Raw genomic sequence first — 15,444 nt, forward strand, 5'->3', positions numbered from 1 at the left:
TATTTATAAGGCAATGGAATAATAATATTTACTGTCATTCCCTATAAAAACTTTCTCAGTTTCAGACTGATTCCTCTGACATTCCACTGACATGAAGTTGAAAAAAGATCAATACATAAGATGGGATTTTTTGCATGTGTGTGGTCAGATAGAAAGATTTCTTTTGTTTTCCTTTGTTTTTATTTTTTATTGATATGTAATTCACAAGCCATAAAATTTGCCTTTTAGGGGCACCTGGCTGGTTCATTCTGTGTGGATCATTCGACTCTTGATCTCAGGGTCATGAGTTTGAGCCCCATGTTGGGCGTAGAGTTTACTTAATAAAATATATATATATATTGTGCGACCTGTGCTGATCTCATAGTTCATAGGTTCAAGCCCTGTGCCGGACTCTGTGCTGACAGCACAGAGCCTGACTGGCATTCTCTCTCTCTGTCTCTCTCTCTGTCTCCCTCTCTCTCCTGTCTCTCTGCCCCTCCCCCACTCATACACACACTTGCTCTCTCGCTCTCTCTCAAACTTTAAAAAAATTCACTCTTGGGGCGCCTGGGTGGCTCAATCGGTTGAGCGTCCGACTTCGGCTCAGGTCATGATCTCGCGGTCCGTGAGTTCGAGCCCCACGTCGGGCTCTGTGCTGACCGCTCAGAGCCTGGAGCCTGTTTCGGATTCTGTGTCTCCCTCTCTCTCTGACCCTCCCCCGTTCATGCTCTGTCTCTCTCTGTCTCAAAAATAAATAAATGTTAAAAAAAAATTCACTCTTTTACAGTGTACAATTCAGTGATGTTTAGTCTCATCACAAGATTGTGCTATCAGCAGCCCTGTCTCGTTCCAGAACATTTTCATCACTCCCAAAAGAGACCCCATGATTCTCTAACATAAAATTTTTAGTGACCAGTTTTTTAAAACATTAAGTTCTATAGAATTATTATCACAAGGTCTTATAGTATCTAAGAACTATATAAGAGTCTCATACTCCATACATTACCACATTTTAGTGGTGAGATATTCAAGTTGATTTGACAGTTTGAGAGGACAATGCCATTCTTGTTTAGAATGCACATCCTGGCTCCTTTTATTTGGAGTGGGAGGGAATCTGGAGGGTTATAGATGAGGTCAGTGTAAACAGTGGCTTCATCGACATAAGGAACCAGAGAAATAATACCTGCCCGGATCGAGCAAGTCAGAGCAGCACATAGAATCAAGTAAGTGATGTTGTCCTTGTGCATAGACATTACATTACACAAACTGTTCTCCTAAGTGAGGGAATCTGTCCCTTAGAAATTGCTCATTGGAACATTTGGACATCATGCATCATGTTAAAGATCCATAAATGTCACCTCAATAGGGTAGATATGATGCATGGTAATATCCTCCCCATATCTGCATAGGGTTCTTCCCCGGACAGCCAAGAAGCCCCAAGGGAGCCTTCCTAAGTCATTGCCACAAGGACTAAAATACCAAGGGACCAGGAAGTCATTCTTAGGGCTTGAAAAAATACCCTAATCTCTAAATGAATCTATTTATTATGCAGTTGGTACAAAATATGAATGTAATCTTTTCTGACTGAGTATACCTTTTTATTGTAAAAAAAAAAAAGAAAAAAAAGGATCCATTTCTGGCTGGGAGGTGAGTCGAATTTAGAATCTAGCAAGATATTTTTCCTGTTGCTTTCCAATCCAGAATTTTTTTTGGAAAGGTATATAATAGTTAGTAGTTTGTACTCTGGAGGCAGGCAAACATGGATGCGTGTCCCGGGCTCCTCAATTTTGACCCACTGAACCTTGGACAAAATATAACCTCTGTAAGTTGTTTTCTCGTGTGTAAAATGAGAGTTCTCCAACTATGAGTCTCATAGGGTTATTCTATAGGGATAAAACTGGATTATGGGGACAGAGCTCATCACAGGATCAGGCACCTAAGAAATGCTCATTAAATATTCGTGATTGTTTTTCACCCATTCACAAATGATCAGGGTAGTAATACCACTATGATAGAGCAAACATCACTGACACTCCACCCCAAAGAGAACGAGATATCTTGTAGTTCGCATGTGTCTGTTTTTTTGGCTTGTAGTGTTTCTCATTTACCAACTTGCCCTTGACTCTTTCATACAGGTGCTTCGAGGAGAAATTACACCTCTGAAAGAGAATGTCAGCTACGTCAATGACCTTGCTCGCCAACTCACTACGTTGGGCATTCAGCTGTCACCATATAACCTCAACACTCTGGAAGACCTGAACACCAGATGGAAGCTTCTGCAGGTAGGCACATTATGAGCATTACAGTTCCTTGTTACGATGAGAGGATATACAGAGAAAGCTTGTTTGTAAGGAGCAGTAAAAGTAATTTCTTCCTGTGATGTTCGCGATAATATTTCATGAATGTAGGATAGTTTATATTCTGCAGTAAGATCCTCTATAATGTTCTAAAACCTTTTAACAATAATTTTTATAAATAGCTTCAAGTTAGACCTTCCTGTACCTTGCAATAAACACGGAAAATAATGCTGAATCGCGATAGAAGGACTTAGTTACTGTCATACAATTACTTTGTACTACCGTTGCTTGGATTCTTTAAACATCTCTACCTTTGGAATCCTAATTTAAACACCAGTCAATGGTAAGACATATGCTAGAATCGTTTTAGAAAGATCACTCTGTCACAAACCTACACATGCAGGTTTTTTATAGGTGTGCATGCTCAGGGTCACATTTACTAGCTGTGGGACCTTAGGACCCTTCTGTGTTTCAGTCTTCCATCTGAAGAAAATGCAGACATTAAATGTTGCATAAATTCTAGCTCTTGGAGTTATTGCAGTTATAATTATTATTATTACAGTATACAGCCTTTGGAATCAAACTTACTGGGTGACCTTGAAGTCACTTGTCCTCTCTGGTTGTCAGTCTTCTCATCTCTAACTTGCTTGCTGTAATATTAAACAAGTTAACTCGTGTAGAGTTGTTAGTTCAGAGGCTCATAGTAAGAACTCAGAGAAGGTCATATGTCTCTATGTTCCCTATGCAAAGGATACTGTTTAATACCCCAAACCCTAAAACTGATTTGACCATAGAATTAGAGAATTGTTTTCTCTTCTTTTCCAGTTTCATAGGATGCAGAGAGTATGCTTCTGAGGACAGAAAGGAAACTGGGTTTAAAAATATTTGCTTTCAATGTTTTAATAAAAAAAAAATGATAAAGCAGATAACTTTTCGTATTGGCAGCCCATTTAGGGGTATGATGGAAAGTCCTGTTCAAGAATTTCTAGACCTTTAATAAAAACAAGTTCCAAATCCAAGACCTCTTGAGATCTCTTATAATTTAATTCCCATTGTGATGGATAGTTTTGAAATATTTGTATGATAGATGGTTATAAGTGGCGTTGACCAAAGCAAGGCAATAGAGTTAAGCGATTACATGCCTTTCTATGTCTGTTAGTTTCATAGTGGCCAAGTACTGCTAAGACCTTATCAATTTCATCCTTAGTATGTTTTTAACTTTAAGCATAAATAAGGAAAGTAATAAATGTCCAAGGAAAACCAGTGGCCATCTTTGTTCCATTCAAGCGTTCTTGAACTAGATCTTAAAATTTCTTTTGGAGAACCAAATGCCGTATTTGCTTTCAGAATGTAGTGACGAGATTGGTGATCATGGCATGTGAGTTTACAAATGAGGTCAAGAGACTATGACTGATAGGGAGAGTTGTTTTTTTTTTTAATTTTTTTTTAATGTTTATTTTTTTTATTATGAGAGTTTTTAAAAATCAGTGCCAAGTGCTCCGTCGTTGCACTCTTTATTTCAGAGGTAAAGATTGAGAAAATATTAATAGCTTAATTGTCACTTGTTCTTTAAAAAGCGTTGAGGACTTGGTTATAAATATAGGGCAGTACATGAAAGGAGCCGGTGTAGTGTAGTAACAAGTAGACTGGAGCGAATAGTACGGGGCCTGACTTCCCACTGACGCTCAGCTGTTCTTCAAGATCACGTTGTCTTGAAAAAACCATTTATCCTCTCTCGGCTTGAATTCCTTCATTTGTAAAATGAGGCAATCCATTTGGTCTCAGGTCACATCCAGCTCAATCCAGTGATTCCATATCTGGCTATCTGGGAGAGACACACATATGGCAAAAATTGACTTTAGAATCAATACAGTTGCTTCCTCTATTCATCATACAGGTGTGGCTTGTTGGAATTGTGTTTCTCCTTCTTTCCTTTCAACTTTTAAACCCCTCATCCCAAACCCACGTATACACAGCCTCCTCATACTAAACAGTTTGATGAGTTTGCAGTACAAGCTTTTATGGTGGCAAATTTCACACGTTGCTGTTTTGGGACCTGACCTTAAGGATATGCTTAAAAAGTGTTTTCAGCAGAAAGCTGATAAATCCAAGGTTTGGGGTCGCACGTAACTGAGTCCATTTTTTTCTTTGACCATAATTGTAACCACTCTGCTATATTGTCAGCGGAAGTCCTTGTTCAGAAAGGGAACAAAGCCAAGAAATGAGGTTCACATCAAATAATTTCATCCCCATTACTGGAAGAGCAAATCATGTGTTCTATCGACAACATTTTACAGTTAGAATAATGTACCTGACTAAAGAATCACCCAACTTCTGTGGAGGGACGTTTAAGCCCATCATCATTATAACATTATATTTCTATAAAAATAAAGAATTTAGTCACTTCCGGGGAGCCTGGGTGGCTCAGTCAGTTAAGCGTCCGACTTCAGCTCAGGTCACGATCTCGCGGTCCGTGAGTTCGAGCCCCGCGTCGGGCTCTGGGCTGATGGCTCAGAGCCTGGAGCCTGCTTCCCATTCTGTGTCTCCCTCTCTCTCTGCCCCTCCCCCGTTCATGCTCTGTCTCTCTCTATCTCAAAAATAAATAAACGTTAAAAAAAATATAAATAAAAAAAGAAAAAAGAAAAAAGAATTTAGTCACTTCCAATGCTATGCCTGTTATGAAATCATGATAAAAAATAAGTACAAATTCATCTCTGCTTCTTTGTCCACAAAGACAAAGAAAAACTAAGAGAAAGGAGGAGCAATGGGGAGGCACATATAAACCTAAGAAGACAAGTCTTCAATTTGGACAAAATAGTGTAATAGAAGAAACAGTCACATAGTACCAGGCTATATCTACTTGTTACCAGAATATCCTGGGTCGAATTACACAACACATTAATTTCTATTTAAAAAAAATTTTTTTAACCTTTATTCATTTTTGAGAGACAGGGTGCAAGAGGAGGGAGAGGCAGAGAAAGAGGAAGACACAGAATCTGAAGCAGGCACCAGGCTCTGAGCTGTCAACACAGAGCCCGACGTGTAGCTTGAACTCACAAACCGTGAGATCATGACCTGAGCTGAAGTCGGATGTTTAACCGACCGAGCCACCCTGGCGCCTCATTAATTTCTATTTTAATTTTTTTTAATCTTTATTTATTTTTGAGAGAGAGAGAGAGAGAGAGGGGAACAGAGAGAAAGGGAGGCATAGAATCCGAAGCAGGTTCCAGGCTCTGAGCCGTCAGCATAGAGCCCGACGCGGGGCTCGAACCCACAAACCACAAGTTCATGAGCTGAGCCGAAGTCTGATGCTCAACCAACTGAACTATTCAGGCACCCCTTTTAATTTCTATGTTAAAAGAAAGCCATGCTGGGTGTTTTTTTTTAAGCTGTGTGTAACATCAGTCAAAATGATAGAAACAGATAAGCCATGTAGATACGACAACCACAGCAGAGTGTAAGACACAGCCACGATTTATCTATACACAGAAATACAGTGTGTGGAGAGCTCTGAATTTATTTGGAATGCGCAAAGAGAAGGTTAGAGGCATTGGTTTCCCTGTTTGAAACTCGGTGGGAATAAAATCCCATTTTCTCCCTCAGAGGGGACACATTGGTAGGGATGTTTGTGCTAGACCATGTGACAATGTGTTTTGGGTATAGGAAGCCATCATTCCTTGTAGTTACAAGGATTTTCATGGACATTATCTCATCTAATCCTCATAACATTATGAGGATTACATATTATCACTATTCCTTTTTACAAGTAAGGAAACTGAGACTTTGAAATAATAACCGACACAATCACAGTCACCGGCTCGTAAGTGTCGGTCAAGGTGTGAATCAGACCTTCTGAACCGTGACCCCTCGCCCCCGACCTTGTTTCTTCTTCTCCAAGTTCTATTTAATTCGGACTTAACAAAGTCATACTTTAAAGCTGGTTTGGGCACCACAGGTATGAAATACCTCGCTTTTTCCACGCTTCTCTTTTTTGAATGATCTCAAGGATCTTAACTTTGAAATCTCCCTTTTACAAACCAGTGGGTGAATGAGCTCCTCCTCCCAGTGTACCCCTTAAAATTCACACCTGTAGTTCCCAATACAAAACGCTAAAGCATTACATTCTTCGTTGTCTTTAGAATTCAGCAACTGTCCTAAGGCCAACCAAAAGTGATTTTAATGAATTAGCTCTTAAAGCGGAACCAGTGATAAGACTTGATCCCATAGACGTGAGCATCAAAACCAACTGGGAAGAAAGTTAAACTGAAGATAAGCTTTTCTCATTTTGAAGCCATGCATACATGTTTAGTGATGTAGTCATGCGCTTCACTCACCAAGCACAAGCACTAGGGGGGAATAGTCTCCTCCTATTCTCCTCCTGCAGCAACAGAAGCTGCAAATACACTTTAATATAACGAGCACGTGCTTTGTTGACTGTGGGATGTCTGGAATGCAATCACTTGAAAAGTATCGACTGTGAAGACATTTCCAGGTCTGACCATCTTTAACTATGTTTAAGGACAGCCTCATGAATTATGTATGTTTTGAAAGGTTTCCTAAGATTCTTCCAAAGTCAGGCAGGCGTATTCCATCAACTCTCTGCCAGAAGGATCTAGACCCTCATCTTCGGCACACACCGTTCCTTCTTTCCTTCTTTCCTTCTTTCATTCTGTTTTCACTCAGTCAACTGTGTACCTAGTATATACTGCAGTGGTCCTATCTGGTCCAAGGACATACTGACCCAAATCCCCTTTACTGCTTCGGCCATCTTGGGAAAAGTTTAATACGTGGGCTTTCTTTCATGGCTTCCATAATGGCCCATCCTTTCTCCCTTTCTCCGTGTCGTAAACAAAAAAATAGGCTCCTGCGACCCTAATACGATAAAAGTACTACCTTTCCAAGATACCTGACTTAGAAATTCTTCCGTAATTTCTGACTAGGAACTTGATCTACATGATCAAACTGGTAAGATTTGTAGAAGGAGATGGGATCATATTTAGCTAGCCCACAGAAATATTTGCATGGCTTTGTTGTTTAGAAATTGAGCAAGAGTTTTAATTGAAGAATTAGAAACTTCCAGCAGAGCAGCTAATGGTCTTTACTTTGGTGAGATAGCTTTTCAAAGCAGGCTTCTAACTATATATTTGTACGTCCATCCCTGTCAACCTTGAGCAAAGGATTGGAACTTTTAAATGTGTTGACAGATTTTGAACATTTTCTTCGTACTCTTTCATTTTTAAGGATACCGTACTAAGCATTTTGCATTATGGGGTCCCTTCTAGGCAGGAAGCCTAGGTGAGTTGTGCCATCTGCTCTGACAAATAATGCGGACCTATTACTAATGGAGGGTAAAGAGAGGACATCCGACTTCCATCCCTTCAGTTTTGCCAAGGATTGGTTCTACCAACGTCTTCTTAGTATGTCCTTTTTTGGCTGTTTCTTTTTTTTTTTTAAGCATATTTATTTATTTTTTGAGAGAGAGAGAGAGAGTGGGAGAGGGGCAGAGAGAGAGGGAAAGAGAATCCTAAGCAGTCCCCATCCTATCAGCGCAGGGCCTGATGTGAAGCTCGATCTCACGAACCTTGAGACCATGACTTGAGGCGAAGTCAAGAATCAGACGCTTAACTAGTTGACTGAGCCACCCAGACACTCCCGGCTGTTTCTTTTAACGCACCTCAAATGATTCTGCCTGCGGTGAGACCGCAGAACCCAAGAGAAAATGAGGAGTCTGAGGCCACTCTCAAGGGAGAGGCATTTTCCTACCTCAGTGGTTCTCAAAGGTTCATAGGCATCCGAACCGCCTAAGGACTTCTTAAAAGACAGATCACTGGGCCCCACTTCCAGAGTTTCTGGTTCAGGAAGTCTGGGCTGGGGCCTGACATTCTGCATTTCCCAGCAGCTCTCAAGCGAGGCTGATGCTGAGGATGCAGGGACCACACTGTGAGAAGCACTGTCCTACATTAGGCACTTGCCAGGCACAGCCAACTTTAAAATGGTGTCTTCCAAAAGACACTTTGAGAAGTTTAGAGTCATACTGTGGACAATAAGCCTACTGCCACGCAGACGGCTCTGTGTTAGTGTTACGGTGCCTCAGCAACGTGGAGACCCAAGCCCTTCGCTTGTCTTGCCGGCAGGAAGAGAAGGGCGAAGGGAAACTTCTAGTAGATTCCTTTTGGTAGACTTGAGAAATGTTGTGAGTTAGTTTACATAACAGGTGTCAGAGACTCCGTACCCAAACTAAAATACTGTTATGTTGGTTCCATGTTGAGGTGATAATATTTTTATGTATTGGGTGAAGTAAAACAGATGATTGGAATTCATTTCCCCCACTTCTTTTCTATGACTATTCCGATTTGAGTATTTTTCTTGAAAATGGACGAAGTGAGCCTGTTGCTTCAAGTAAAACAACGGACAGCGTTGGGTCCTTTGTACTTTTTTCATGCGTCTGCCAGAAAATTTAAAATGACAGGGGCGCCTGGGTGGCGCAGTCGGTTAAGCGTCCGACTTCAGCCAGGTCACGATCTCGCGGTCCGTGAGTTCGAGCCCCGCGTCAGGCTCTGGGCTGATGGCTCGGAGCCTGGAGCCTGTTTCAGATTCTGTGTCTCCCTCTCTCTCTGCCCCTCCCCCGCTCATGCTCTGTCTCTCTCTGTCCCAAAAATAAATAAAAAACGTTGAAAAAAAAAAATTTAAAATGACATAGGCAGCTGTCATTATAGTTCGATGGGATAGCCCTGGGCTGGGCTGTAATTTGCACAGATGTAGCGTGGATAAGATTCAGCGGCAAAGCTTGTTAAATCACCTTCACTGCCCCCTCTCCCTCCCAGAGGAGATTTAGTAGGTATCGGGTGAAGCCTGAGATTCCTTCCATCAAGGTCCTGGGAGAAGCTGTTGAAATAGCAGTAATACTTCTCTCAGGTAGGGATCCTCTGATTTTTGGCAAGTTAATAAGGGATCCACGGGCTTGAAACGATAGGAGGCCACCATCCAAAACTGTTGTCGCGGTGTAGGAAAAACTACCCGAACACATTGTAAACTGTAAGTAAAAAGACTTCACCTATAACATCGAGTCGGATGCACCCCCCTGGCAGGAGTTTTTCAAAAGCTCCAAGTAAAGGAAATGAGAAGAACAAAGAGGAAAGAATGTGTTTTAGAGAAGGTTAGGTCAAAGGATTTGTTGACATTAGGAATAGAATGAAGTCGACTGACTTCAGCTCAGGTCATGATCTCACAGTTTGTAAGTTCAAGCCCCACGTCTGGCTCTGTGCTGACAGCTCGGAGCCTGTTCAGATTCCGTCTCTGTCTCTCTCTGCCCCTCCCCCACTCACACTCTGTCTCTCCTTCTCTCTCTCAAAAATAAATAAACATTAGAAAAAAAAAAAAAGAATGACCCATGAAAAAAGGCCAGTTAAGAGGTAGGAAAACATCTTTTCAGTGAGGAGAAAACAATCATTTATGCTTAGCCTCGTCTGTGTTAAAAAAAAAAAAAATTAGAAGGAAGTGAACAACTCCCTTTAAAGATTTGAAAGAATGAGGAATACGTGAATCTAAAAAGTCCAGGATTGGGGCGCCTAGGTGGCTCAGTTGGTTAAACATCCGGCTCTTGATTTTGGCCCAGATCGTGATCTCACGGGGTTCATGAGATTGAGCCCTGCATCCGGCTGTGCACTCACAGTGCAGAGCCCGATTGAGATTCTCTCTGTGTCTCAAAATAAATAAACTTAAGAAAAAATTAGAGTCCTTAGAATGCACTGAGATCAAAATGTATTGTGAACTTTATGGGCATTTCCCTCAGTCACTGTGGCTCCCGATGTTTTTTGCAGCTAATGGTACTTTATTCAGGAAGAATGATACTGAAATTGCCTGGATAACCTTGCAAGTAAGGTTGTACCAGAGTCCCTCCTCCTCAGTCCAAAGAACAGGCTAGTTTTCAAGGACCTTCTCTGTTTTGAAAGAAGGGCATTGCCATGTGTGGGACTAGAGGGAGAAAAGTGAACGCTGGAGGGAGCGTGATCCAAAAAATTCTATGGGCATGAAGCCAGTAGAAGTGAAAGACATATTTATTAGTTGAAGAGAGTGAAACGCATAGTCATGTTTTCAGGTATTTGTATAAAGTGGACCACAATCTCCATGAAGTTAGGTGATCGGATGGCTTGATCTTTAGGCACTCCCTTCTGGATTGGTTTCCACCAGGAGCTATGTTTGCTAGTGTGGCAATCCAGGTAACTCCTGAGAACGCTGTGGAGAAAATGTCAGGTGTCCCTGTGACATGTGTTTCAGCAGCCCCTCTCGGGGATACGCGTGTTTCTTTCACTTCCTTGGTACCTCCCACCCCTCGTTGGAAAGATGGAGACAGGGGAGGGTATTTAAAATTGCGCGTCTGCTCTTGTTTTCCTTTCCTTCTTTCTTCTTGCGCAACTGACATTTGCCCTCCCCTCGACTTTTCCGCCTGCTTTATCCTTTGTTCTTTGAAGTGGCCGGCCCTGCGCCCTGACCTCCCTCCTCCGCGGCCGCCGGGCTCCGCCCCCCCGCCCTTTCTGGCGCATTTGCCGGCCCGGGTTGTCCTGCTCTCGGCTTTTCCCACTGTCCCGCTGCGTGTGAAACCCTTGGCCGGCAGCTGCTCGCATTTCCCATGCTACGTCACGCGCAGCCTTCAAAGGGCTGCTGTTCTCACACTTCCACCCCGAAGACTCCCCCTCTCCTCCTGCCCGGCACATTCCTCTGGAAATAACCCCCTTTCAGGCCGTATGCAGAGCCGAGTGTGAAAGCCTGCTCCGCAAGGAGCCGTGGAAGAAACAAGCTTAGGGGATTCGGCCAGGCTGTGCTTAAAGGTCACTCGCACAGAGGGAATTCTAAGTCGCTGCGGTTTGCCTTTACTTTTAGAAATTCTTGAAGGTCCTGAAGATAATCGTCCGCATGTGGGCTCTGGCCTCAATTACCATTTTCGTTAATTTCAAATAGGTATGTAGATGAAAAATAGAACACATCGGAAGACGATTATTCTCTTAGAAATACACTCTGGACAGTGGACCGTACTTTCTTTGGCCAGTGAAGCGGCACAATATAGATTTGAGAAGACTTGATGCTAGTGAGACTTCTGCATTACGGACATGAATGATGAGCCCTTAGGTAGCGCCTGCTGCTTACTTACTATTCGCTTTCCTGAGCCCTTTTGCCCATCCTGACAGTCAGCCTAGGAAGTAGATGCTAGTTTTATCCTCATCTCACAGATGAGGAGAAGTAGGAACCAAGAGGTTCCGTGGCTTGTTTGCCTGAGTTCACCTTGCTGGTGAGAGAGTGAGGGTCGGAACCCAGGCAATGTGGCTGGAGAATCTGTCAGAAGTACTAACTATGCAACACCACCTCTCTGATGGAAAGCTAGATGGTCGGGACGAGACCGTCTCTCCTCTTCATTTACAACTCCGCCCTTTCAACACACGGCATAACGTCCCCCTCACATTTATTAGGAATCACCTACATCAAGAGTTTAGGAAACGGCCGGTTTAAAATAGGACGATGATATGAGTCTCAGACCACCCTCGCGGAAGAGTTTAGCCCAGAGCCTGAATCAACCACACGGTAAAAGTGAGAATGTCTCCTCTACAGGACCAGGAAGGCTTGATCACCAAACTCTTCCTCAAGGGAGCAGAAGCACTCCTTCACGAAGTCAATATTTTCCATTCAATAAGTACTTTTCTGCCGTCGCCCCTCTGCCAGACTCTGGGTTAGATAATAGGGATGCAATTGTGGAAAAACCAGACACTGTCTCTGCCCTCACGGAGATGATAGTTTCTTGGGAAGACACACATTAATAAAGAAAACTCCTTCATATAATAATTACAAATCGTGGTGGGTGGAATGAGAGAAAATGCATGGCAAATGGTGAGGAGCTGGGGGTGGGCATGGGCGAGTGGGCGAGGGTGAGTGGGCGAGGGTGGGAAGACTGACCAGGAAGACTCCCCAGAGAAACTTGCCTTTCAGCCAAAGCCTCAAGGAGGAAGGCAAGTTAACCAAGTGGCTTTCGTATTCGTCTGCAGCTTTTTTTTTTAAAATGGCCTAACGCTTGTGACTAACGAACAATAAACAGAGTAGTAAAATTCTACTATGAAAATTTAATAACTAGGAATCATTGGAAGTAATGGGCTGCAGAGCTAACATACAATTAAGTCACAGTGGGAGATTTCTTATCACTCTGTGTCACAGAGAGGATCCTGTTTGAATTCTTCATGCACTTGAGAAAATTTGTAGCTTCCTGTGTTTGTTGACTGACTTACCGAAAGATGCCAGATCTGCTGGGCACTTGGCTGTGTCTTTACATGGTAGGGTTTCAACAAATATTTCTCAAAGTGCTGAATGCAGGAAATTAAGCAAAAATATTATTAAAAACTATAAAATAAATGGAAAGGTATGCCACAGGGAAAAAATTAGGAAACATAACTATCATTTCTGGATAAAGAGTATTCATGCCTCGATCTGTAGATCCATAAAGTTAACCAACGCTTAAATAATTTTCCAAAGATTCCAAGAGGAAAAATGATCGACCACAAACGACGTATTTCTCTTTTACTTCGTGGTGAAGAGGATTCACTCATATTCTAGACTTTTATCAGTAGTTAATGATCAGTGTGCTCTGAACAATCTGGGATATATTTAATGGGGGAAAATGAGATAAAATAGCTTCCCTTTCTCACCCCTTTTTTGGTTGAGGTATAATTGACATGTAACATGATACTCATTTCAAGTGTCCCCCGTGACGATTGGGTATTTGTATATATCGTGAAATAATGACCACAGTAAGTCTAGTTAATATCCATCACCGTACCTAGTTACAAATGTTTGTTCTTATGAGAATCTTTAAGATCTACTCTTGAAGCAAGTCTCAAAAATAAATACAGCATTATTAACTATAGTCACCACAGTGTATATCACATCCTCACGACCCATTGTTTCCTAACTAGAAGTTTGTACCTTTTGACCCCCTTCGTCCATTTCACACACACCCCCACTCCCCCACCTGTGGCAACTACCAGTCTGTTTTCTGTTATCTATAAGCTTGTTCTCATTTTACATTACACATAGGAGATTATGTGGTATTTGCCTTTCTCTGTCTGACTTCTTTCACTTAGCATAAGGTTTATCCGTGTTGTCATTTTTTACAGGTGAATAATATTCTAGTGCACGTGTGTGTGTGTGTGCGTGTGTGTACGTACCATATTTTCTTTATCCACTCATCTGTCAGTGGACATTCATCCATGTTGTTACATGTATCAATAGTTTATTCCATTATATGGGAAGACTTATATTTGTTTACTCATTCGCTAAAATGCACTTTTGGGTTGTTTCCAGTTTGGGACTGTATCGATAAGGCTGCTATAAGCATTCATGTACAATTCTTTGAAAGGACTCTGTTTTCATTTCTCATGAGTAAATGCCTAGGAGAGAGATAGCTAAATTATATGTTAGGCATGTGTTTAACCTATTTAAAAAATGCCAGACTGTTGTCCAAAGCTGTTGGACAATTTTACATTCCCACCAGCAGTGTATGAGAGTTCCAGTTCCTTCATGAGGTCTCTCAAATTGGATTATGGTCAATGTTTTGAATTTTAGCCGTTTAAATGACTATGTGGTGGTATCTCATTGTGGTTTTAATTTGCAATTCCCTAATGGCTAATGGTGTAGCCAATCCAGCTTTCTTAGGATTACTGCTGGCACAGTATCACTTTTCTCATCCTTTTATTTTTAGCCTATTTGTGCCTTTGCATTGAATGTACATTTCTTGTAAGCAGCATATAATTGGATTTTGCTTTCTTAAAATCCAATCTGACAATTTCTTTTAACTGGGGGATATTTAGACTGTTTACATTTAATGTGATAATTGATACGGTTAGGTGTAAACCTCTCATCAAGCTATTTGTTTTTGCCTCATCCCATCCATTCTCTGTTTGCCTGTTTCTCTTTTTCTGTCTTCTTTAAATTAATGGGAATTAGTAGATTCATTTTATCTTCTGTGCGGGCATATTAGCTATAACTCTTTGGTTTGTTTTTGTAGTGGTTGCGTTATGGTTTATGGTATATGTACATCTTTGCCTTATTACAGAGTACCTTTAAGTGGTTTTAGACCACTTCGCATATGGTGTAAGAACGTTTGAGCAATATATTTCCAGTTGTCCCTTTCCAAACTCTCCACTATTATTTGATCCTTTGGAGTCTTTTAAAATCAGGTGGGATTAGACTGGCTAGTTATCCCCAACTGGTGAGGCAAGACCCTTCTGTGTGTTCGACCTCACGCCCTGTGATACGAAGTTTCCAGTATGACTTGTAAGGAATAGGCACTCCTTCCTGCCATAGGAGTGCAGGACCCTATTATCTCTGATCCCTCCTGGTGATTCTTTCCCAGCTTCCAGTAGTTTCTGCACACATGTGCTGATCACGCCTCAGCAAAAGACTTGAGGGAGACCCTTTCTAAATCTCCTGGGTTCTCCTTCTATGAAATTCTCTGCTCTCTGGGTTTCCTTCCTCTGAACTCGAGGGAACTTAGTCTTCCGGGACTCTCAGTCCCATCTTCTCAACTCAGGGAATCTACCAGGATCCCCCTGGGTTCTTCTTCCCCATGCTGTGTACTGGAAGCTCTCTCCAGGCAATAAGTTAAGACGATCCTGGGGCTCAACTCATAGATTTCCCATCTCTCAGGGGACTGTCCTTCCTTGCCTGATGTCCATTGTCTTACACCCCATCCTTACGTACATTTCGTCCATGTTTGAGTTATTTCAAGAGAGAGTGTACATGTGGTCCTTATCACTCCATCTTGTTTAGTAGCAGAGGTCCGAAAATACCTTCTGAAGCATGCCTTTGGGTTTTCTTTCTTGATTCGGAGATCATATGCAAAGAATGCTGGAAGAAAACAGGTAATTAGCTGATACTGTGCAATCTGCCAGACATAGAGATGCTGTTAGTCACTTACCAACATTGCACATATTTTGTTTCTCTTTCACAATAGCAGTAATTGCCTTACACTGTTGCCATCGTACTTTCTGCCTGGTTGTCTTGAGAGCTTTGCAATCAAGTTGGCTAAGCCTCAGGTCTTAGTCTGTATCTAAAAAATCTGATCGGGGCCTGAAGCCAAGGCTGTGTAGCAAGGTGCCCCAAGCATAAATCAGCCGATGGTAGAGCT

At 42.0% G+C, this 15,444-nt stretch overlaps 1 protein-coding gene across 20 annotated transcripts in view; it reads left to right on the forward strand.

Annotated features, from left to right (window-relative positions):
* Window positions 1–15,444, forward strand: part of DMD (dystrophin) — a 2,111,713-nt gene that overhangs the window by 1,796,659 nt on the left and 299,610 nt on the right. For all 20 annotated transcript variants that reach the window (XM_053892047.1, XM_053892050.1, XM_053892044.1 and 17 more), the window contains one exon: window positions 2,115–2,261. In XM_053892047.1, coding sequence (XP_053748022.1) covers window positions 2,115–2,261 — 147 coding nt within the window. The remainder of the gene's footprint in view (window positions 1–2,114; window positions 2,262–15,444) is intronic.

The sequence above is a fragment of the Panthera pardus genome, unplaced genomic scaffold (assembly GCF_024362965.1).
Source record: "Panthera pardus isolate Hobbes unplaced genomic scaffold, ASM2436296v1 HiC_scaffold_27, whole genome shotgun sequence".
Lineage (NCBI taxonomy): Eukaryota > Metazoa > Chordata > Mammalia > Carnivora > Felidae > Panthera > Panthera pardus.